The 24439-nt window shown below is 47.2% G+C and overlaps 1 protein-coding gene across 1 annotated transcript in view; it reads right to left on the reverse strand.

The window, feature by feature from the left end:
- The window catches only part of Abcc4 (ATP binding cassette subfamily C member 4 (PEL blood group)), a 212873-nt gene that overhangs the window by 113109 nt on the left and 75325 nt on the right, over window positions 1–24439 (reverse strand). Inside the window, exons 9-15 of the mRNA XM_085698192.2 lie at window positions 20833–20934; window positions 16499–16588; window positions 14601–14792; window positions 11730–11824; window positions 11364–11450; window positions 6232–6328; window positions 1438–1647 (exon numbers count right to left, since the gene is read on the reverse strand). Coding sequence (XP_085554318.2) covers window positions 1438–1647; window positions 6232–6328; window positions 11364–11450; window positions 11730–11824; window positions 14601–14792; window positions 16499–16588; window positions 20833–20934 — 873 coding nt within the window. The remainder of the gene's footprint in view (window positions 1–1437; window positions 1648–6231; window positions 6329–11363; window positions 11451–11729; window positions 11825–14600; window positions 14793–16498; window positions 16589–20832; window positions 20935–24439) is intronic.

Here is a 24439-nt window from a genome sequence, read left to right on the forward strand (position 1 = left end):
ATATTGGAAATTATAAGTAATCCAGAGAGGGCTTAAAATATACAGAAGCTGTGTGCACATGTGACACTCTTACATAGGCAACTTGAACTCCCAAGGGTCTTAGACCCAATCCCACTACGCCAACTCCAAGGATGACTTTCTGTCTAAAGGAGGAGCAGTGTAGATTGCTTGAAAGGCTTTCAATATGGGACAGAGTCACTTGGGCCTATGCTGACCACAGGGCGCTCAGTGAGGAGTAAGATGTGGCCCTCGGACTAGACTAAGGGAGAAATGGAAGAAACTGACCTAAAAGGGTCACATGCTAAGGTTACCAGATCTGTGTCCTTCTTGACTAATAAAGGCATCTAAAATAGAGCGGGTAACTCTTGTCACCCACCTACATTGTGAACATCCAGCAAGTAAGAAAAAGTACCTAATGTAATTAATGTACCCAGACTAGAGTCTAAGGCAGCAGTTCTCAACCTGTGGGTCTTGACCCTTTCGGGGATGGAACAACCCTTTCACAAGGGTGGCCTAAGTCCATCATAAAACACAGATATTTACATTACAATTCATAACAGTACCAAAATTACAGTTATGAAGTAGTAACAAAATTATTTTTGTGGTCGGGGATCACCACACCACGAGGAACTGTATGAAAGGGCCGCAGCATTAGGAAGGCTGAGACCCACCACACTGAGGGGTTCCCCATGCTCAGTCTCTGGATGCAAACGCTAAGCCTGGGATCCCCAGACTTGCCTATGGTAAATTCTAGACTTCAGGCATCCACGAGTCACAGAGATCTTTGCAACTTCTAGGAGCAGAGTCACTGTGGATGTCTGAGGCTCTCCAGCCCACCACACCCAGGAGAGAGCCACAGCCAAAATTAAGCAGACAACACTTAGCTCTATTTTAACCCTGCCAATGACCCTGCATAACGCCTTAAAGCCACCAGCTTAAGACCAGTGAGATCACCGCCAACAGAGCGACTCAAAGAGCCAAGGGTGCAGGAGAATTATCTGTATTCTGTCAATCATATTTTAATAAAACGCTGATTGGCCAGGCAGGCAGTATAGGCGGGAAAGCCAGACAGGAAGTAGAGGTGGAGCAAAGAGACTGGGAGTATTCTGGCAAGCAGGAAGCTCCCCCCCCCCACCCGCAGTTCTGCCCAGACCACCGGAGAGACAGCATGTAACCTGCCCAGCTGAAAAAGGTACCAAGCCATATGGCTAACGTAGATAAGGATAATGGGGTAATATGTGTCATAAGAACTAATAAGTAGCCTGACCTAAGGGGCCAATCAGCTTTATAATCTTATGGAGTCCTGTGTGTGATTTTCTTTGTGGCTTGCCGGCTGTGGGGTACTGGGGGGGACAGATACCCCAACAAGCCGGCCCCTCATGTTACAAGCCAAGGGTCCGTAAGAGAAAAGGAGCATATAACCCAAGACGAACTCACATCCTGGCCCTCCGGAGCCCCGTCTTTCAGGGAGGGTCTGGACGATTGCTGGGACCAAATGGAGGACTCGGAGAAGGTCCGCTTCCTGAGGGTGGGGGATCCTGAAGTTGGGGAGTGCTCTGCTTCCTCATTCTCCTTCTTTAAAAGGGAGCCGAAATCTACGCCAGACTTCAGAAACTCGGTGTATGTCCCCTTCTGCACCATTTGTCCCTAAAACAAAAGGAATTTCAGAGGCAGGCATTTACACTTCACGGCACTAATCCCACCAAACCACAGCCTACGAGCCTTGAGTTAGAGCTGCTCTTGGGTCTGGAATCCTCGTCGACAAGAAGGGAGTGACGCAGTTTGCCTCCTAAGCGAGAATTCTGCTTCCTGCAGAATTCTAGGTGCCTGAACCAATGCGCCTTACGACCCAAATGCCATGGGCACTGAAGGAAGCAAAAACCGTAGATGATGGGAGAGCCCGCAGGGTCTTTCGTAAGAACACAGAGACGACTCTCGCAGTGGGAAATTTGATGGACAGGGAGGTGCACAAGCAGCTCCACCAAGGTAGGACACACTCACCCAGCCTCAGCTGGCCACCTGCCCTGCCTGGGGCAAGACTTAGGCCAATATCATGGTCTTAGACTAAAAGGTGCCCCCAAATTCAAAACCATCACTGGGGATTCAACGTTCCACAGTACATCTACTTGGGGGTCCTCTTCCTGACCGCAGTTATAGGAAATAATGTGGAAGTATCTTCGCGATGTTCTACCCCAAGAGGTGAACCCCAAATGATTTATTAATACTTGGAAAAAATCCTGGCATACTTATATAATCAAAGGGAAGTAGCTCTGAGGGGAGGATGGCTCAGGTTAGAGGAAAATGGCCCTGGACCCCACCCAATCGCTGTCCTTCTCCAACCCCAACCCCAATCAAGGCAGTCCACTGAGGAAAACCCCAGTGCCTTTGGGCTTTTACAAGCCTGGTAACTTAAGGATTGGAAAGTTATTACTGGAATACCGTGTCTTATTGCACTTAAGAGGTAAGATTTGTTCTCACACTTCTTTAATGCAATCACATCCTTCCTGTCAGTAAAATACACACAGAAACTACTGCTGACAGAGGGGACAGCTCCTAAGACAAGCTTTAAGAATCCAGAGAGGAGCCTGAAGGGGCAGCCATCCTCTCTGCTCTTAGAGAGGGTCAGACGAACAATAACAGGAGTTCTCAGTTTCTCCGGGGTCCCTGCTAGCGGGTGAACGAATTGTTGTCTACTAAAAATAAAACAATACACAGGAGGCAGGATCGGCAAAGCAAGGGCCATGTGGGGTCAGGTGACAAAACTATTCTACACTTACTGACTCTGCAGGAAGAATATTCAGCTCTCTGCACATGAAATTAATTGTTTTCCAGCTTGAGGAATCTGAGCTCCCATTCCCAGGGGGCCCAGGAGACAGCTGACACTCTAAGTTGTCGCTAAGGGGATAGTCACCCTGCCTTATATAATCTTTGTGGTGAGAGTTTGCTCCACGAAACTCTGACTGACAGCTCCCTCACCTCTCTTTGGCAACCACAGTAAGTATCAAGGAGGCACTAAAGGACTCTACTATCATCCCAGAGCCGGTTTCCATAGCAACATGTAATCTACGTCTCTGAGGATAATTGCATGCAAATATTGCAAACTCTGGCTAACATTCATTGGTCAGTTCCATCTCTGGCCAAGAGTAATGTGGGAGGTTCTTCTGTGTATGTGTTGCTTTTATTGGTTATTGAATAAAGCTACTTTGGCCTATGGCAGGGCAAAATATAGCCAGGCTGGAAGGGATCTAGAGAGAGGGTAGGTAGGCAGAGTCAGAGAGATGCCATGTAGCTGCTGAAAGCGACAGACATCAGAACTTCATTGGTAGGTCATTGCCTCATGGCAAATTATTGGATATGGATTAAGATGTAAGAGCTACCTAAGAATATGCCTGAGTCATCACTGGCCAAATATTGTTGCAATTAATAAAATTTCTGTGTGATTGTTCAGGTCTGGACAGCTGGAAATTGAACAAGTAGTCTCCTACAATACAAGAGACTACAGAAGATCTTACGGTTTGGATGCAGCTTAATTATTTGTGTTCCCACTGTGTGATGGAAGGCTTGGTCCCTGGGGTAGCACCACCGGGAGGTTCTGCGACCTTTGGAAGGTGGGGTCTGGTAGAAAGCCCTCAATCCAGAATGGAATGAGGAGCCTCTGTCTCTCTGGAATTGACTCTCAGTGTGTGAGCGCCTCCTGGTGTCTTTCTGCCTGAGCTGCATCTGGAAGGGCCTTTCAGAAGCAAGCCCAGGAGGGAGCCCGGGAAGGTGCTGTGTCCTTGATCCTCTCTCCTCATAAAGTGACCTCAAAGCCCTCCCCGTAGAGCTCAGGGGACCTGCAGAAGAGGAGATGGAAGGAGGGAAAGAACCAGAGGGGATGGAGGACGCCAGGAGAGCAAGCTCTGAACCAACTACGCAGGGCTCAGGTGAGTTCACAGAGACTAGAGCAGCAAGCACGGGCCTGCACGGGGCCTGCACGGGCCTGCACCAGGTCCTTGCGTATCTATTACAGCTTCCATTCTCCCGAGTGTGAGAACGAGCGAGGCTCTGATTCCTGTGCCTGCTCCTGAGCTCGTTTCCTTCTCTGGACTAGCCTTGTCCAGCCTGGACGCGATGGCTTTTGTTTTGTTGCTGTCTCCTAGAGGGCTGTTCTGATCTAAGGAGAGACAGAAAGGGAAGGGGTCCAGATGGGAGAGAGGACGTGGGGAGGAACCGAAAAGGATAAGGGGAGGCAAAACTGTAAAAATGATATACTGTACAAGAAAAAATCCATTTTCAATAAAAAGGGGGAAATCACAAGGCCTGTCTTAGGTCTTCCACTGTGGCTAACTCAACGCTGAATAAAACTGATGAAGTAACAAACACATCAAGGAGCTAAAGGGTTGTTTTCTGTCCATGATGAAGAGTTTGTCTCAGATCTCCCCACTGCAAAAGATAAGTACCAAGTCACCAATGCAAGCATGCGGGGTACCTCAGGAAAACACCAGGAAGCCTAAAAATCTCTTGCTAATTTTGATCTCAATAAGGGGGTGTTTTATCATAGGCTAAGTTGTGCCTCAAGACACTCTAGCTTCGAATTCTGGCAATGAATGTGACTTCATTAAGAAGCAGAACCTTTGCAGACACCATCAAGTTAAAGTGAGGCCACACTAGAGCAGGGTGGAGTCATGAGAAGACAGACAGACAGACAGACAGACAGACAGACAGACACCAGCTGTATTGACGGCCAAGGATGGTCACGGGCTGCCGGAAGGAGACCAGAGGGTGAAAAGAGGCAAGGAAGAGATCGCCCCAGAGCTTTCAGGGACAGCTCAGCCCCACCAGGGCACAGCAAAGCAGCGAGACAGCATTCCCAGCATTATTCAGCCATCAGCTCTCATTACTCTGTCCCAGCAGCCCTCACAAACCGACTTGCTGACTTAAGCGCATTTCCCTGCCTGCTGAACTAGACAACTGACTTCTAATTGCCCCAGATTGTCCTGGTGGCAGCAGCGCTGGGGGTGGGGTGCAAAAATGACAGGTGAGACCCTTCAATGAACCAAACAATAGTGGCCATCTTGATGCAAGGCCAGTGTGCTGGGTTCTGATCCCATCTCCCTCCAGGCCCCTCGATCACTCTGCACAGACGTGTTGCCATGCTGTTCCTCCAAACGTCATACCTCAGATGTCCCTCTTCCAGGTAAAAGGACGGTCACCAACTTCCTGTCATTGTCCCACGAGCCCCATCACACCTGCTCTGACTAGAACAGAGGCCACACAGTGGAGAGGTTTCACCTTGTATATTACTGTGGCTAGGAAGCCTCATTCCAAAGTACTTGGGTAGAGGTACCATCAAGTGGTCATAGTGACTAGGTAGCTCTGAGCAGAGGATGCTCGGCCATTCCCTATTTTTGTTAATGAAAGATACTCTTTGGACAAAAAGATAACAATCTAAGGAGAGATGGAAGGATGACTTAATATCAAAATTTCCAAATTTTGATACAGTACCCGTAGGACACGAAGAAAAAGAAATGAAAATGTCTAAGAAAACAGCATCATCATTTTCGTCATTGATCTCACTAGAGCATCTTGCAAATTTGAGGGAACAATTTTATCATCTGGAAGACAACCATGGCTTAGAATGAAAATGACATTTCCGCTTTCTGACGGGTTTTTTGTTATTATTACTTGCTTGCTTGTTTCTTTGTTTGTGGGTCTCATGGGTCCCCATCTGGCCCTGAACTCTTGATGTAAGATGACCCTGAGCATCTGATCCTCCTGCCTCTGCCTCCAGGGCTGGGACTGCGGGCATGTACTGGCACATGCACTCCATAGAGAGCTGGGAATGGGATACAGACTTTGTGCAAGGCAGACATACTCTCTACCAATGGAGTCACATCGCCAGCCCTCATAGTGATATTTCTAAAAGTTCTTCACATATCCTCAAAGACGCAAATCTCAACTCCAGGAAACGGATGTGAAATTGGAGGAGGGAAGGCAGCTTCCTAAGAAGTCCATGGAGAGCGGCCTGATGGGAACCCCGCATCTCGCTTTCAACCTGAGGTTCTAGCTGGTTCTGTGGACATCGAAGTTGCTCACACTCTCAACTCGCCTTTGAGACACCCATAACCTTGCTCTTGGGAGTTCTCCACTTACTTCTCAAGCGCTCTGCTTTCTCTGAACCCTGCTGCATAAAATCTGTATGAAAATCTCTCAGTGAACGCCAACCCTGCTTTTAAAGAGGAAATGACTTACATCTTTCAATATCAGGATGTGGCTGGCAGCTTTGAGGTACTGCAGCTGGTGAGTCACTAAAATGGTGACCTTCTCGTGCAGGGTCTGACAGATGCACCTACAGACGTAAACACCCCCAGAGGAGAAAACACATTAGCAGGGGTTCTCCAAACCGCAAAACCAAGAGTTGAAGCCGTAACAACATAAAGGCAATATAGCAACGACACATGCTTTAAAGGAGGTATAAATCCAATTTAAACACAAGCCAGAGAGGAGGATTAGCTGGGCACTGCTCTTGCAGAGGAACCGAGTTTGGTTCTCAGCATCCCCACTGGGCAGCTCACAACAGCCTGTAACTCCAACTCCAGGGGATCAGGGTCCTTTTCAGGACTCTAAGGGCACCTACACTTAGGTGTACATACGCACACAGAGACACCCAGGCATAACTGAAAAGTAAATAAAAATGAATCTTAAAATTTAAATACAAATATAAATTAATAATAGGGACTAAGTATTCAAATCCACTAGCAGCACGTGAGCCTAGCTAGGACACACTTTGAAAAGTAACCAGAAGAAGAGGCCGTGGCTGCTAATTTTTCTTCTAAAACTTAGTTTAACAATAATGTATATATACCTATTGTATGACAAAAAATAAAATTTGTGTGGTATATAACAAAGGCAGTTGGACAGCTAACATTACAAAACATGAATAAAATTCTAATTACCTTATTGTGATATAGGAATCCTAAAGAAATAGACTCACATCACATAAGAAAAAAGATGGGTATTTTTCTTAGATGTCTGCTCCAGGAACTGCTTCTGATGTATACATTAATCGATATTACTAGAGGCTAGGGCTAAAACTCAGGTGGCGGAGAGCATGCACAGCATGTACAAAGTCCTGGGCTGGAACCACTGCTGGTGTGTGGTGCGTGTCTACAATCCTTGTACTAAGGAGCTGGAGACAGCAGCCTAGTTCAAGAATATCCTCGACTACATAGCAAGCTTGTGTGGCCAGTCTGGGCTACAGGAGACCATCTCAAAACTGCAACAAAACTCAAGAGGAAGAATAAAACCCAAGTAAATGAACAGCCTTAGAACCCCAGTTACCTCTACTAATGTACACTTGCAATCTCTTTTCCTAAGTAACATTGGGTAGGAAAGTGAATAAGGAGGCCCCAACCACCTCTGTAACAATCCTACTCCCATGCTAGGAGCAAATAGTCTTCTCTCAGAACTAACAATTTCCTTTGAGGTCTAGACTGTTCCAAGTGCACCCACTTTCTCACAGCAGACCCAGGAGAACTCAGCCTTAGCATATGTGTAGGTAAGAGGAAGCTGGCTAAGGGCCGCCGTACATGGAGCTCTGCCTACAGCCTGGATTCCCAAGTCCTCACACAGAGCAATCGGCAGGGCTGTAGGCCATAGGCTAGCGAGTGAGGTTGTCAAAGTCAGGCTGTCACGGAAAGACGTGGAATGGAGCCCTTCAAATCCGTGTGTGTGTGTGTGTGTGTGTGTGTGTGTGTGTGTGTGTGTGTTGCAATAGCAACGAAAAAGAAAGAAGCCATGATTTTAAGAGGGAGTTGGGAGTTGGAGGGAAGAAAGGGAAGGGGGAAGTGACATAATTATATTTTAATTTTTTTTAAAAAAAAGTCAAAAATTACAAATAACAAAGAAACTAGAGGTACTTATCTGAGAAAGACAGAGACAGTTACAGAGGAAGGCCCAGACCACAACCACAGATGCACAAAAAATGTCAGCTCCACCTCCATCTTTCCCTAAGCCTTCACCATCTGCTTCTACGAGGGGACCGAAAAGTCTTTATAGAAAACTAATGGTGCCTTTAGAACTGGGCTATTACCAGAACTGACACCCCCCACACACAGAAACACACACTTTCCATGAAGGATTAGTTTTCCAACCTCTGGCAGGTCTTAATGTGGCTTATTTCTTACCTCCATCTCTCGACCTGCCAAACCCTTCCTAGGGTGCCGCGCTGGCTCCTCAGCTGAGCTGTCCCTTTGTGTGACCGCTAACGTTCAGTCCTAGGTGCTATTACACCTACAAGGCCTAAGCGAGAGGTTGCAAATGCTTTCTTGCCAACAACTACCACCACAAACAAGAGAACTAAATACTTAGAATAATTTTATAATTGATGGTGCTATGTTTTCCCTAAGCTAGGTGGCTTTTTTTTCCCCAAAATGTCTACAGAAATGTTCATTACATTTTTAAAAAGTAAAACTTTCCTAAGTGTGTGTGTGTGTATACATAAAAATGTATATATGTATGTATACATATATATGCATATATATGTGTGTATATGTATGTATACATATATATGCATATATGTGTGTATATGTATGTATATGTGTGTGTATGTATGTATACACATACACAGAGTCTTTGACATATTTCCCAGATTGGTCAAAAAATACTAAACTCAAAGAATCCTCCTGCCTCCACCTCCCAAGTTACTAAAACTAAGCAGACACATGCCTCTGGGCCTTTCTGGGCCACACTGACATCAATGGGCTCATCATTTAATTCTGATCCCATACAAGAACCTCAGAGAGTAACCAAACCACTGTAGTCCCGTGTGCCAGAGCAGATGTATCAGGGACACAGACAGGGAAGACAGAGTCAGTAAGTACTTGGATTCATTTAGTGGAAGACTTGTCTTTCCACACATTCACACACTGAAAATTAGTCACCAGGGTGATGATGGTAGGAAGAGATGGGGCTTTCTCACTGCCATCGCGGAAAGGACTGGTGCTGTTCCTTATAAAGGAGAACCAGTGGATGGATGGTGCCACTTCTGCCGACATGTGCCTATGAATCACCAAGTCCTCAAGAGACGGCACATTTGCCAGCGTCTCATCTTGGGCTTCCAGCCTCCGCGCAATGAGAAACGCATCTCTGTTGTTTACAGATTATAGGCTACGGCATGCTGTCGCAGCAGCCTACACAAACTAAGAAATACAAAAACTAAGACGAGGAGGTAGGCAACAGCGTGGGAGATCTAATTAGGACGGTCCTGCACAGATCACGGGAGAGGCAGGCATCTGCAATGTTGAGACTTTCTAAACTGCAGAATCCACAGCGACATCAGGCTGGGATCAGTCCGGAGACCCCAGCCTTCTGCTTCCCATGTTTGTAACATATATAGTTGTAAAACCCGCAAATCTTAATAACCTTGGATGTATATTCGTGACTGAAATAAAACTGCTAATGGCGAACAGGAGAGAGACTCGTTCCCGTTTAGTACAAAGCGCTCCACAGTCCTCAGCCTCGACGCGGCCACCATCTCTCACAGCGTATTGTTCAATCCAATTTTCTAACTCGTTGAGAGCATTCTCCAGCTGCTGCTGAGTGATTTCCTAAATTGCATTCGTGCTTCCTGTTCCGAGTTCCCCCAAAGAATGTGGCTCTGATTAGCAAGCAACGATTCTAACAAGCTTGCTTCTATCGAGGGTCTATCCAAAGCCATTAAACATTAAAGGTGCAAGCAGACTTTATAAACACCCATGCTCAAAGGGACGCTTGGGGGGGGGGGGTCACCTCTGTGATCTGCATACTGATACCAAGCAATTAAAATGCCTTCCTCTCTCCTCCCGAGAGACTCCACTACAGCTTCCCACCAAAAATCAGTCTCCGAGTGCTGGGGAACTTGAGTGGATCCACTCAGGGCTCACCAAACTGACAAAGGGCTGATTCTGCCCAAAGCAAAATCCATCAAGTCACAATCAAGAGCGGACAGGAAAGGAGGGTCAGATCAAAGAGCTGGGTCAGAGCCAAGCGCCAGCCGCTCTTGCTTTCTGTGCGCTGAAATACTCAGCCCACTACCACGCATGTGTTTTTTTTGTATTGCAGTAAAATGCACATACCATGAAAGCCACCGCCTTGGCCACTTTTAGTGTCTTATTCGCAACATAAAGTACATTCACACTGTTGTCCAGCCCACTACCATCCACAGCCAGAACACTTTCATATCCACAACAGGAGACACATTGGTGTCCCATGCGTCTCCCTACCATCTGCCAAGCCCCAGAAGGCCATGCCCAGTAGATAGTCTTGTGTTCCAGTCCTAGAATCCAAAGCCTAGATGGGTTGTTTTCACTTTGCTGAAGGATCTGTTATAAACTGAACCCCACTCCCCAAAATTCATACTAAATACACAAAAGGTCAACACATAATGGTTTAGAGAGAAGCTCTAGAGGGAAAGCTAAGAATGGCTATAAGGGTGGTCCTCAAACAACCTGATGGGTGTCCTCTGAAGTGGGGGGAACTGGGGAAAGATACCTAAGAAGGAAAAGATGGAAGATGGCCATTGATTTCCACCCTCCGTGGCTTAGTCTGCTGGGAGACTCACAGCAATCTCTAGCATTTTATTTTGGTGTCCAGAGCTAAAGAAGGCAGAAAGGACAGGTTTCAGAGGCTCTAAATCTGCCATAAAACCTGCAGCTCTCATATCTACAGCTTAACACAAATCAGTGAGTCCTCTTCTGCAGGCCCTATGCGACCACTGACTCTCACTGCGAAGGAGGGGCTGGAGAGATGGCCAGTCAAGAGCACTTGCAGAGGACCAGAGTTCGGGACCCAGAACCCATGTCAGGTGGCTCACAACCAGCTCTAACTCCGGTTCTAAAGGAACCCAGTCCCCTCCCTGGCCTCCTCTGGCACTGACACACATGTAGCATATACTGACCAGACACATACACACTGATCATACACACACACACACATACATTGAAATAAAATAAAGCTTATATGCAAATTTTGGAGGAAAAGAGCCAACTCCCCAGTACCAAGCGGCCAAGCCCCTTCCTTCAATTTAAAAATGCCCATCTTTTTTCTTCTCGGGGCCTGGGTCTTCTAGTCTCTTGGCTAAAAACTTCAAGGAGCTACAGGAAACACATAAAGAGAGTGCCCTCTGCTTTGAGACTCTACACTCAGGCTCTGTGCACTTCGCCTCAATGACAGCACCTTCCCTATTTCTCTACCTTGATCTTGGGCTTGTGAAATGTCACGTGGAGGGGAACAGAGGAGAAGGGGTGCACAAATGTGAGCCTAGATGAAGGTGCAGAAATTACTTCACGGGGCCCAACTGGAAGGGCTCCTGAACACGGAGCTGACACAAGACAGCACAAACTCACAGCTGGAAGAGGTGTTTTCCCACTTCCGCATCCACGGCGCTGAGCGGGTCGTCGAGGAGGTAGATGTCGGCGTCTTGGTAGACTGCCCTGCAAGGCAAAGAGGGAAATCAGACCGAAGGGCACCTCCCTGGCCACTGTCTTAGGGATCGTGGCACTCAGTCACTAGATGTTCATCCAAAGCACCCATGGAATTACTCAAAACCAGCGCTTTGCGTGGTACTGACACAGTGAGCAGCCGCTACACGCCCCGCCCCCCGCCGCCCCGCCCCCCGCCGCCCCGCCCCGCCGCCCCGCCCCCGCCGCCGCACCCCCACCACCTCGTGCTTCATCAAGGCACATGCGCAGGGCTGCTGGAAGACAAGTTACCGTGCCAAGTTCACCCGTGCTTTCTGCCCTCCACTGAGCGTGGCTCCCCGGTCTCCTATCACAGTCATATCTCCATCCTCCAGCAGCTGCAGGTCCTGCACGGAGACAGAGGGAAGACTCAGAGCTGCTCTTCCGCAATCATCTCACACACCCTGCAGCGGGACTTTAGGGGCGGGGCGAGGAGAACACACAGGTGTGTTTAACCAACAAGAAAGGACCCGGGGAATCTCTGAGTTACACTTGTTATGAGGATTTAACTATTTCTGAGGTACCTAACTATGCTAAAAAGTATGTGCCAAGCGATGAGCAGAGATTCGCCATTGTTTGGACACAGCAACTCTGGTGGGGAAGGAAACAAAGTCCCCGCAGCATCCATAATGGAGAGGGACACTATGAGAAGTTAGTCAGGGTATGCAAGACAAGTGTAAAGGCATAGGAAGGTAGCTGTCAGGGGGACTGGAGAAGGAAGGTCCATTTCCCACTGGATGGCCAGCCAGGGCTCAGACAGAGAGAGTGGACGGTGGAATGGGCCCGCCAAACCTAGGCAAAAAAGACTGCATCAAAAACAGAAAGGAATAACCTCTATAGCTCCCATGAGCTGACAAATGTGGGTGTGGTCAAAGGAGCAGTGTTAAGAGATGATGCTGAAGATGGGGAGGGGTCACAGGTTCACGCCTATGAAATTCAAGGGAGGGCATGATCTGCCCCATGAAGTGAGAGGAATCACTCGCTAAGGCAAAGTCCCGGCTAAGGAGCTGCTGAAGCATTCGGCAGGAGAACTGTGACCGAGTGGGAACAGTAACATCAGAGACACCAGGGAATTAATGGTGAAAGATTCCAGATTCATGTACCTCTGTGCGTGCGCATGTACACATGTGAGCATGTATGCATACAGACAGACATGCGTGATCAAGCGCCAGTGAGAGGCCAGGCGGTGGTGGTGCACACCTTTAATCCCAGCACTCGGGAAGTAGAGGCAGGCGGATCTCTGTGATTTCAAGGCCAGCCTGGTCCACAAGGGCGAGTTCCAGGACAGGCACCAAAGCTACAGAGAAACCCAGGCTCAAAAAAACAAAACAAGATGAAAAAAAGAGTCAGTGGGAGAACCAGAGGCACACGCAGAGGGGCACAGACAAAGACAGTGACAGGTATGTAGGCACAGGAGTAAGAGAGATGAACACTCAAGACTGAAAATAAGAGCTCTATTATTCTGCAGTTAGTGCCTTTTCTTATGCAGTACATATATACAGGTATATTATATTATTTATACTATATTATGTTTGTTATGGAGCATATATGTATTATATTACAATGTAATGTGTGTGTGTGTGTGTGTGTGTATTTACTACTTAGTAGAAGTCTAGTTTGTCACTGTTGCTTGACATCATTGATAGAAACACATTCTCTCTTATCAACTGTAACCCAGCAGGCAGGAAGGTCCCATTAAAACATGAAATTATTTCCTTTCCACATCATCATAAAACACCCCTGACCAACACCATCTGTGACATTCCAGCTATAGTTCAAATGTAACTAGAGTTTCCTCAGGGAGCTGACTAAAGAGCCTTCAGCACCCAGCTCTCCTACACAAAGAACAGTCCGTGTCCAGACTCTGTAAACAGACCCTGTGGCGAGCTCCTTCAGGCTACTGTTGACCGGTTCTTACAGCCAACGCGAGAAACAGCATCTGTAGGACTTTGCCTTTTGTCTACCTGCTAACTTATATTTACCCATCAGGTATGTGCGGTTTTGATCATCTGTGAGTTTTATTAAAATCACCATGTGTAACAAAAATTTCATTTTACTTTCTGGGAAGCTCAGTGTCAAGTCTGAAAACCTACTCTCTCCTAGCAACGTGTTGGAGTATTAAAAAAAAAAAAGTAAGTTGCTAAAACATGCTGTTTCCTTTAAAATGAATAAAGTATAAGTCGGGGCGAGGCTACAGACTCTCTTCCTGGCTTATTCTCGGGTGTGCAAGCTGACGACTGGAACTCGGGGTCCACAGACCGACTAGGACGGGGAGTCATGTTGTTCTTTAATGCTGAATGGTGGTGGGGCCCAAGGGACTTCTTTTAAACACAATTTACAGACAAAACACAAAGGCTCCAGGATTCCCTGAAAAATACCATGGATGGGGCCTCAAATGTTCCGACAGAAATGACTAACGGCCAGTCACGCGGAGACTGTGGTTAAAGATGTGTGAAGGGCTAGGTGAGGGCTCAACACTCTAACTGCTCCACTTCTGCAAAGTTTTGCAATTGTTCTAGGTTTTGTAAAAGTTAAGAATCAGGTGCTGGAGAGGCAGCTCACTGGTGAGGAGCACTGGCTGTTCTTCCAGAGGCCAGGCTTGATTCCCAGTACCCACATGGCGGCTCACAACTATCTGTAACTTCAGTTCCAAGGGTCCAACACCCTCTTCTGGCCTCTGCAAGCATCAGATGGGCAGATAGCACATGGCGGACATGCCAGCAAAACACCTATCCACATAATAGAAAAATAAATACCTTTTTTTTTTAAGTTCAGGATTACAGAAACAGGTGGGGAGAGGAGTGGGGCACACCCCTCGTGGGAGCAAGGCCACAGATGTGACGATCGGCACATAAAGACACGAAAACAGCTAAAAGTGAACAGGGGACACTCTCCATGTGTGAGCAAGGCCGTGGACGTGGTGATGGGCTCAAAGGGACACGAAAACAGTTAAAAGTGAGCAGAACTCAATAAAAGAAAACCAAACACCAATGAGTGGGGATAGAGCAGTTTCCAGAAGCGTAGCGTAAGGATCGTAATAACTTAAAAATCTTCCAAAGTCAGAGTTTAAAGTAACTGCCGCATGACTAGAAAACAGAGCGTAAGGACTCGAAGGAAGGTCACCTTCTTCAGAGCACAGGCCTTGATCACTTTCTCATAGCGCTCCTTCTCATATTTCTTCCCAAATAAAATATTGCTCCTCACGGTTCCCGAGAAGACCCAGGGCTGCTGAGAAACGTAGGCAATTTTCCCGTGCACGTTGACAAGACCACTGGTCGGAGGCAGTTCACCCAGCACCGCGCTCAACAGTGATGACTGAAAATCAGTGTGCAACACACACGTGCTGTTAATGTCAGAACAGAATAAACCGTGCTCCAGGCACTGCCCAGCCCCGCCCAGCCCCGCCCAGCCCAGCCCAGCCCCGCCCAGCCCCGCCAGATTGCCAAGCACCAGCTTCTCAGGGAAAACAACACTAGAAGCTTCAGGTAAAGGCAAAAACAGAACATAAATATCACCGCTGTATTTTATAGAAATAAAAAATGCACACAAAAATAGATCGTGACAACCGACCCTCCCAAATGACCTTCCCCCAAACACAATGCTATATAGAATGGCTGGCTCTATACAATTAAGAATGATATATGAAATACTATAAGTAATTAACAATCTTTGCTGGGCATTGTGGTGCAGGCCTATAATCTCGGCACTGGGGAGACAGAGGCTGGAGGATCTGTGAGACCCCACAGTTTTAAATCCATTCTATCTTGACTAAAGTCCAGAGAGTTCAAACCTATTCTTGCTCCTCAAGGACAAATAACAGAGTGTTTAGCCAAAGATGTCTCACTACTCAAAACCAGACAACAGACTGTTTGACTTAGGGCATAGAGACTATGTGTTTGAGATGCGAGGAGGTAATTACACTTGTTTGCTCCTTGAATCATGGGAGGGAAGTCTTTCGCCCTCCTCTTTGGATTGGGGTATATAAAGACGATGAGTAATAAACTCGGGGCTGTGACAGTGTTACAGTATGCATTGGGAGCCCACCCAGCTTTATCTTCCGTCTCTTGTCTCTTTCTTTTAAATCCTCGCTTCCCTTTTCAGACATGAGAAAATAATCGGCTCGTTCCAACAAGGATCAATATCATCCTTGGCTACATAGCAACTCTGAGGCTATTGTGGGCATTCTGAGAACCAGTCTAGATAGACAGATAGATGATGGATGGATGAATGGATGGATGGATGAAAGATAGATAGATAGATAGATGATAGATAAAGATAGATACATGATAGATAGAGATAGATAGATAGATACATGATAGATAAAGATAGACAGATACATGATAGATAGATAGATAGATAGATAGATAGATGATAGATAGATAGATAGATAGATAGATAGATAGATAGATAGATAGACAGACAGACAGACACATAGAAAGATATGAAAACGAACAAGAGGAATGTTGGTATCAGCACAACAGTCTAGCATAACAGAAGTTTCTCATATCCAATACTGAATGAAGTTGCTGCTGCATTCAGATAGCCCAGATTGCCTTTACTCAAGTGCCTGTTCCAGAAGGGCCAGGCACCAATGCTGCATCCAATGCACAGGGGAAGATCTTTGTTTAAAGGAGTTCTGAGGAGCAAACCTTCATCACACAGGGAAGGAGTCCCGTTCCGGTTTATCACGTGTGTGCCCGAAACAATCAGAGAGCTGGAGACTATCCACTTGGCCCAGAACCCAATCCTTGTGAAAGGCAGAGGTGCCTGGGTCTGGGAGCCTCCGTGCATCCTTTGGTCCAGGCACAGCAGGAGCCACAGCTGTGTCTGAGCTAAATATGGACTGGCAGGACTTGGGTAAGTCGTGAGAGGAACTGTTTCATCTGGACAACCTCCCAAGACCCTGTAGCATTTAGAGGCCAAATTGGAAAAAGGAAATCTCCCTTGTTCTTCGTCCTTCTGTCCTGAGGAGTAGTAGTCGCATAAGCCAACTCTAAGACGAAACAAAACAAAAAACTTACCTTGCCTGCTCCCACTGGACCAATCACAGCTAACAATTCACCAGGTCTGGCGGTAAAGGAAAGGCCTTGCAGGGTTGGGGTGTCTAAGGCCTAGGAGGTAAAGTTTACAATCTGTCTTATTTTAAGGAAGTAACATAACCACTTTGAAAAGTAGGAGAAATTAAACTACAGCCACTGATACGTACAAATGTAACCCGGACTCCTTTCTCACTGAAGATGGTATGGATTGACAGCCTTCTTATGCTGTTTATCTAACACGTTTATCTAAATTAATAAACATGAGTCCAGAGTTTCATGTGAATTCAGAATTTAAGCAGGACAAAGGACAACGCTGTCTTCTCGTGATGAGAGATTTTTGGCTCATACTAAAGCACTAACACAATATTTCTATTAGAATATCCCGTGCAGGAGGATTTTAATCGTTCCGAAACGGTCACTGGGACCTGGGGTTTTAATCCTCTGTGTCGTCCACTCCCACTAGGTGGCAGCACAGAACACAGCAGCAGCACGTCTGGCCGCCGAGGAGCAATGTGACACCATCCTTAACCTTTGTGACTAGGAATCTCAGCAGTGGACTCAAGACTCAGGACTCAGGACGACACTTGGTAGCATGAAATCAATCACAGAAAACAACATCCTACAAATACCCTCAGCACCGCAACAAGAGAGCGAGTTTAACAACAAAAATTAAGACGTTAAGCTCGGAGTAGGCTAGCGGGTCTGGTACCTTACACCTGTGACATTCGTGGCCTGTCTTGCTGACAGGGTCAACACAATCCTGCTACCATAAAAACCACGGAGGTACACGCTACACCCGGGGAAGTGGGGAGGATAAGGCATAGTATACTATGAGAAATCACGTTCCTGGGCAACCTACGCATTTTAACATAGAGAAGTGTAAGACTCTCTGTATGGCTTATGGAAGTATTGCAAATTCAAGAATTTAATACCGCAAATTCTTCGAAGTGCAATTATTGGCAGCACAAGTGTGGAACTCCATATGTAGATTCACTGGATAAAATCACATTAAAGCTATGCACAAGGTAGATATGAAGCATAAATGATTTCATATTTACACGTGGGTCTCATCTCCAAGGTTTCCCATTATGTACATGGGAATACCAAAAATCTCACAATAACCAAAAATCTGGAACGCCCGATTCAAACATTTCAAAGTACTCAACTTATACTAAATTTCAAGAAAAGTGATCGCTGACAATTTTTAAGTTGTTTTATAGCTTCTTAGTTAAATTTCTTCAAGGAATCAAATCAAATCCGCATCTCTATACAACTGCCACATGTTGCAAATTCACTTGAGAGACGTGGGCTCTACCGGATCTTAACAGAGAGCCCTGGACCACAATAACGCTTCCTTCCCTTGGCCAGCAACAATCAGCACATCGTATTGGCTCGTCTTCAGCAGTAACCAGATGTATGGAAAGGAGAAGGGTGGTCTAAATTGGAGTACAGACCTTCACAGTACTGACCGCCAACACTAAGAACGTTTGTCTAAATCCCACATGAACGCGTCAGACAGCATACTACATAATACTGACGGCAACGGCGGAGAGTGGAGACACTGCTGTCCGTGGGCTGATCTGAGGTGGTCTAGTCCCAGATGTGACCCATCTGCATTGCTCACGGGGTACATCTGAGTGTACCACACAGCTAAGGCTGCAGTAAACTCATCTGAACCCCAGGCCTTTTGCAAGATGTTCTCTTAAAGAACCGGTGTTCTATACAGCACATTGAGGGAAATGGTCCTCTGTATCACAAATAAACAAGAATAAACCAAAGACTACACAGTCATCTGAACTCAAGAAAATGAGTTTCTGAAGGGCAGACCCGCCTTGCACGAGGGAGGACAAAGCCTGTCAAGGGTTCCTCGTGAGGACAAAGAGGCTCCTGCCTTCTAGAGGCTCGAGTCTGAGCACGGCTGTGCCGTGAGCAGAATGGGGCAGACAGCAGCTGGAGAGGCTTTGGCCCGTCACCTCCCACAGTGATGCCACCGTTGATGAGCCCTCGCTGCAACCTGAGCCGCACCCTGGGGATACGGCAGTGAACAAGGCGGAGGGCAGCAGTCTCCAGCCCCTCTGGAGGTGTACAGGTCCCCCGGGGCCATAAACTGTCAGCTTGGAGGCTGAGTTCGTAAATGGGAACTGGGTTAATGAGTGGAGCTTTCCAGAGGGCTGTGATAGAAGCCGAAGTCTTAAATCCCAGCCCAGCACGTTCCTCATTCTACCCTGGTTTCTCCCAGGAAAACTCCCTTCCACACCCAGTGGCCTTTCTGGACCTGACCACCAAGGGTACCCCTAGCAGAGGTCATAAAAATCCCACAGACAAAGCCGGGAAACAGATAGTAAAATTCCGTGTGAAAATGGAAGCCTGAGAAGACTTGGGATCCAGCAGCCCATTTCTCAGTGTGGCAGAGTTGAAGAGAGAAGAGACCTGGCTAGCAGACCTCCTGAAGCCTAATCCAGCAGCGTTCACCTAGGGTGCTTTACAGTGTCTAATCCAGCAGCATTCAACTAGGGTGCTTTACAGTGTCTAATCAAGCAGCATTCACCTAGGGAGCTTTACAGTGTCTAATCCAGCAGCGTTCACCTAGGGTGCTTTACAGTGTGTAATCCAGCAGCGTTAACCTAGGGAGCTTTACAGTGTCTAATCCAGCAGCATCCACCTAGGGTGCTTTACAGTGTCTAATCCAGCAGCGTCCACCTAGGGTGCTTCTGCAGCGCTGTGTCTAACTCAGCAGCACTCACTGAGGGCACTTGACAGAGGCAGTTTGGCCATGGTTCCTATCAACACTTTAAATGCACTGTGCTGGGATATGCCGGAAAACTTCCAGGCCAGACAAAGCACCTTGCAGGAATTTCCACGGGTGAAGAATGCAGGGCTGTGGTTGTCCACATCTGGACACACAGTGCTGGTTTGTGGAGAGAGCTGCAGCATTGCGGCCAAATTAGGGGAAAGCGATGCAGGCCACACAGGACTTACACATGGGCAGGCATAGAAAGAGAGCAGGAGTCTGTGGTTTGACATGCGTACCACAGGGCAAGGGGAGGCAATGCAGAGCTGGGAAGGAGTCTTGCTCAGCTACAAATTGGCTTTCGGCTAAATTCCAAACTGAAGCAATCTGTACTTCCTAGGTCTTCTTGCCGACTCATCTTCATCCACGGGAATCAAAGATCGGAGGCTGGTGGTATACGCACCCCCTTCTCACCCTCGGCAATCCCAGCTTCTGGAGGCAGCTGGGGTCCCTGTGAGTATGGTTTCCTCTCACTGGGAGATTGGGAGCACATCCCTGCAATCGCCAGTCTCCAGGCAGCCTCATCACAGCCTCCTCTTCTCCATCTCTATCTACCTAACACGCTCATGCTTCCACACAGCAGACTCCTGTTTCTCAGACTGAGAGGAGCTCTGTGCAGCAAAGCCGGTGATGGGATAGATGCTGGAGACCCCAACGCAGTGGGCAGCGGGATGCACTAAGTCTCTAAGCCTGGGCATTTCCTCGCAGTCATCCCTGCTACTCTTCCTGCTTGCCTGTGTGCCCATGGAATCGAACGTGGGAAATCCTCCTGGCCTCGCCTGTTTGACTATCTACTCAGCATGAGTGAAACCCCACACTTAGAAACCCAGATACCTTACTATGTTGGCCTCCTCCCTGCAGATTGCCATTCAGGTAGCCAGAGGCAGAGAGCACTGGGGTCCCAGGGTCCCCACTCTGACCCCCAGAAAACAACACAAAGCACAGATTCTTTCTACATGCTCTAAAACGATATGGAAACAAGGTAAAAACCCACGACAGTTTAGAATGTACACAGTTAATCCTTCCCATAATGACCCCCAGCCTGCCCAGCCCTGCGCATTCTAACACTGCCAACGCCAAAACTTGGGGATATTCGGTTCCAATCAGTGACAAAAATTTTTGTGAAAACGAGATAAATAACTTTCGGGAGCTGGAGAAACGGCTCAGCCGTTAGAAGCACTGGTGGGTCTTCCAGAAAACCTGGGTTTCATTCCCAGCACCCATGGGATGGCGTGCAACCAACTGCAACTCCAGTCCCAGAGGATCTGATACCCTCTTCTGCTCTCTGTGGGCAACTGCACACAAGCATGAACTCAGACCCTCATGCACACACATAAAATAAAATAATGATTTTTTTTTAAAGATCAACTTTTAAATTCTTTAGGATCATGAATTTTTTTTGAATTTTAAGAATTTTTATAAAATCTTCAAAGCTGACTGACTTTCATAGACTTGATAAAATTGTCCAAATTCTGTTTCTTCGGGGTCACCCATTATGTCTTGGGAATCTCAGGGATTTTGTTACCTTGTCCCAGAAAGCAGTAAAATCCTGCACGTGGACTATGGCTTTGCCGTCAGATGGTTCCTGGGCTTTGCGCTGTGGTAGCTCATCAAGTGACAGAAAGTTCTGGAGAAAAGGAAAAACAAGAACTATCTTAACCACAGGAATAAAAGCATAATGCAAACGTAAAAGTTCTTACAGTCTGAAGTGAGGTCAGGAGCTGCCTCAGCAGGTGAGAGTGTCTGGCACAAAGCCTGCCACTCTGAGCTCAATCCTAAGACCTCAGGGTAAAAGGAGAGACTTTCACAAGCTGTCCTCTGACCTGCACATGTGTGTCTTGACATATGTGTGCACTCACACATAATACATAATAAAATACCTTAAAAATAGTGTCAAGTGACATCAGAACATGCTATACACTAACAGATTATATATTACACACACATCTATGTGTTACATGCACACAAACTTCAGATACATGAGCAAAGTCTTTGCAATGTTCTGAATAAGTACATCAATTCTTTCCTAAAATGAAAACATTGATTAAAAACTGAACACATGTAGAAAGAATTGGACAGTGGTATCATTTTGGTTTGGTTTGGTTTGGTTTTTTTTAACAGGAACACAGGAAAGGATAGGAAATGATTTGATAAACACTTACTGGATGCTCATCAAGTGCCAAACATGCCAATGCTAGAAAAAGAAAGGTGAGGGCTGTTCCCAGGCATTCAAGAATCTAGTCAGGCTAGCAGTGAGGCGGAACATGGGACCCGTTCTAGGAAGACACTGGAAAAGGGCGCTCTGCCTGTCTTCCTGATGTGCCTCCCCCTTGTGAAAGTCACACCAAGGAACCACAGCTAGCCACTGAGTAGTCTCAAAGTGGTCTCTCTCCCTCTCCCTCTCCCTCTCCCTCTCTCTCTGTCATTTCCACGTCCTCATTTGGAAAGCATCATCTCGTAGCCACCAGGCAGCAGGAAGGGCTACATCTCCTCTCCCCTCCCTGCTGTGTCCCACCAGTGAGCAGCCAGTCACTGTTGTATGACTGATAAATAGGACAGAGGCCTGCTGACTGTTCTAATCTCATGGTAACAAAAGACCCTCACCCCCGGCCGTGCTCCTCAAACACTAGGAAGAATTCACTCAGAAACACCACGGTGAAATCTACTCAAAATGGATCAAAAACCTCAAGGACAGACCTGTAACTCTGAAACTTCTAGAATCCGTGGTTCTCAATCTTCCTAACACTGTGGCCCTTTAATATACTCCCTCATGTTGTGGGACCACAGAATTATTTCCACTGCTACTTCGTAACTCTTAATTTTGCTATTATTATGAATCGTAATGTAAGTATGTGATATGTGACCCCCCCACACAAGGGGTCACGACTCATGGGTTAAGAATCACTCTGAAAACAGAAAATACTTCAAATTACAAGCACAGGCCAGAGTTTCTGAAGAGGACTTTAGGGAAATTAACGATGAGAAATGGCAAAGGGGACGGAAAAGCCTCCACATGGCAAAGGCAACAACAGCTAAAAGATAATTAGAGACTGGGAGAAAATTTTCCCAGGCAGTCATCTGACGGGGGATTAATATCTAGACTACAAGGGACTCAAATTAAATACCAAAAGTCTCAAGTCATCCCATCCATGCATAAGCAACAGGCCATTCTCAAAAGAAGACACATAGGTGCAGTGGGTGACCTAGTTAGCTTCCTAATGCTGTGATACAGGACCTAGCTAGCTTCCTATTGCTGTGATACAGGACCTAGTTAGCTTCCTACTGCTGTGATACAGGACCAAAAGCAACCTGGGGAGGAAGGGGTTACTGCACCTTGTAGCTCCCAGGTCACAATCCATCACTGAGGGAAGTCAGGACGAGAACCCGGAGGCAGGAGCTGATGAAGAGGCCATGGAGGGGTGCTGCTTACTAGCTTGCTCAGCCTGCTTTCTTATAGAACCCAGGATCACCAGCCTAGGGGTGACAGCAAGTTCACACCAGCAGCCTCCACAGCTAGAGTTCACACCAGCAGCCTCCACAGCTGGAGTTCACAGCAGCAGCCTCCACAGCTGGAGTTCACAGCAGCAGCCAACAAACAGCTGGAGTTCACAGCAGCAGCCAACAAACAGCTGGAGTTCACAGCAGCAGCCAACAAACAGCTGGAGTTCACAGCAGCAGCCAACAGCTGGAGTTCACAGCGGCAGCCAACAGCTGGAGTTCACAGCGGCAGCCAACAGCTGGAGTTCACAGCGGCAGCCAACAGCTGGAGTTCACACCGGCAGCCAACAGCTGGAGTTCACACCGGCAGCCAACAGCTGGAGTTCACACCAGCAGCCAACAGCTGGAGTTCACACCAGCAGCCAACAGCTGGAGTTCACACCAGCAGCCAACAGCTGGAGTTCACACCAGCAGCCAACAGCTGGAGTTCACACCAGCAGCCTCCACAGCTGCTCTGAGCAGGGACCTTTGGCCCTCACAGGAAACACAGAGTAGTTTCCCATGAGAATAAAGTACCTGTGAAAGCACTGAGACCGTGGTGTTCTGAACCCACAGGCAAATGCCACTAACAAAGGGGCCACTAAAACAGACACCCAGCAGACCTGCAAAACATCCATGTCATTTTTCATGCTAAAACATTAAAAAAAAAATCCTTTAGAATTCTGCCCTATCAGTGAACCAAGCCACAAATGTGGACAGAACGCCACATGGCCACTTTTCATGGCTGAGAAAACAACCTGGCTTCCAGTTTCAGAGGGGTACTGTGCATGGTGAGCTGGCTCCACGGTTTGGGGGCCGAGATGGGGCAACAGGAACAAGTGATGGAGGAGGCCGCAGACGCCAAGGCAGCCAGAAGGTAAGGTGCGGGAGAGCCCGTCGCAGCCTCCGAGAACAGCCCATACAATACCCACCTCCTCCAACTGGGCTCAGCTTAGAAAATTCCCACCACCTCTCGACAGTGCCTCCTAATTAGGAATCCACCAACAGACTGAGCTGTTGATAAGGCCGAGCCCCAGATCCAATCCCCTTTTATGACTGCAGCCACTAGCTGGGGACTAAGCCTTCAACAGGTATGTCTTCTGGGGTAGAACACTTTGTATTCAGAACATAACACCTATTTTTTTTTTAAATTCTGGCAAACACTGAAAGGTTTTAGTTTTATTCTGCCTCCTCTGCAGTGATGCATCTCTCTCAAAGGCCCCAGTAGCATATGATGTAACCTGTTCCTTCATTCCCACAGGCCTAACCTATAAGATTAGGATGTCTGCCTTCACAAGCCCACGCCCATTCCCGATTCTGTCACAATTAATCTCTGCAAGTTTCTCCTCTTGGATGAAGTAAGGTTCAGAAGCCCAGTGACTGCTATGCATTTCTGTTGTGACTTCCGTGGTCTCTGTCCCCTTCTATAGTACTCCCCAACCCCACTGAGCCAACCGTCATGACAGCCCCTAAGCATCTTCTTCCGACACCTCTCCCAACATACACACCCTCCAGCTCCTATACCCCTCATCTCCTTCCTCCACATAAGGACTCCAGGCATGCTGTCATCACAGAAAACAATGGCACATCCGGTCACTGTCATTTCTACCAATCGAGTTGACCTGTCATCTATTATGTAGCCAGTGACAGTGAGC

The sequence above is a fragment of the Myodes glareolus genome, chromosome 12 (genome assembly GCF_982192425.1).
Source record: "Myodes glareolus chromosome 12, mMyoGla1.1, whole genome shotgun sequence".
Taxonomy (NCBI): domain Eukaryota; kingdom Metazoa; phylum Chordata; class Mammalia; order Rodentia; family Cricetidae; genus Myodes; species Myodes glareolus.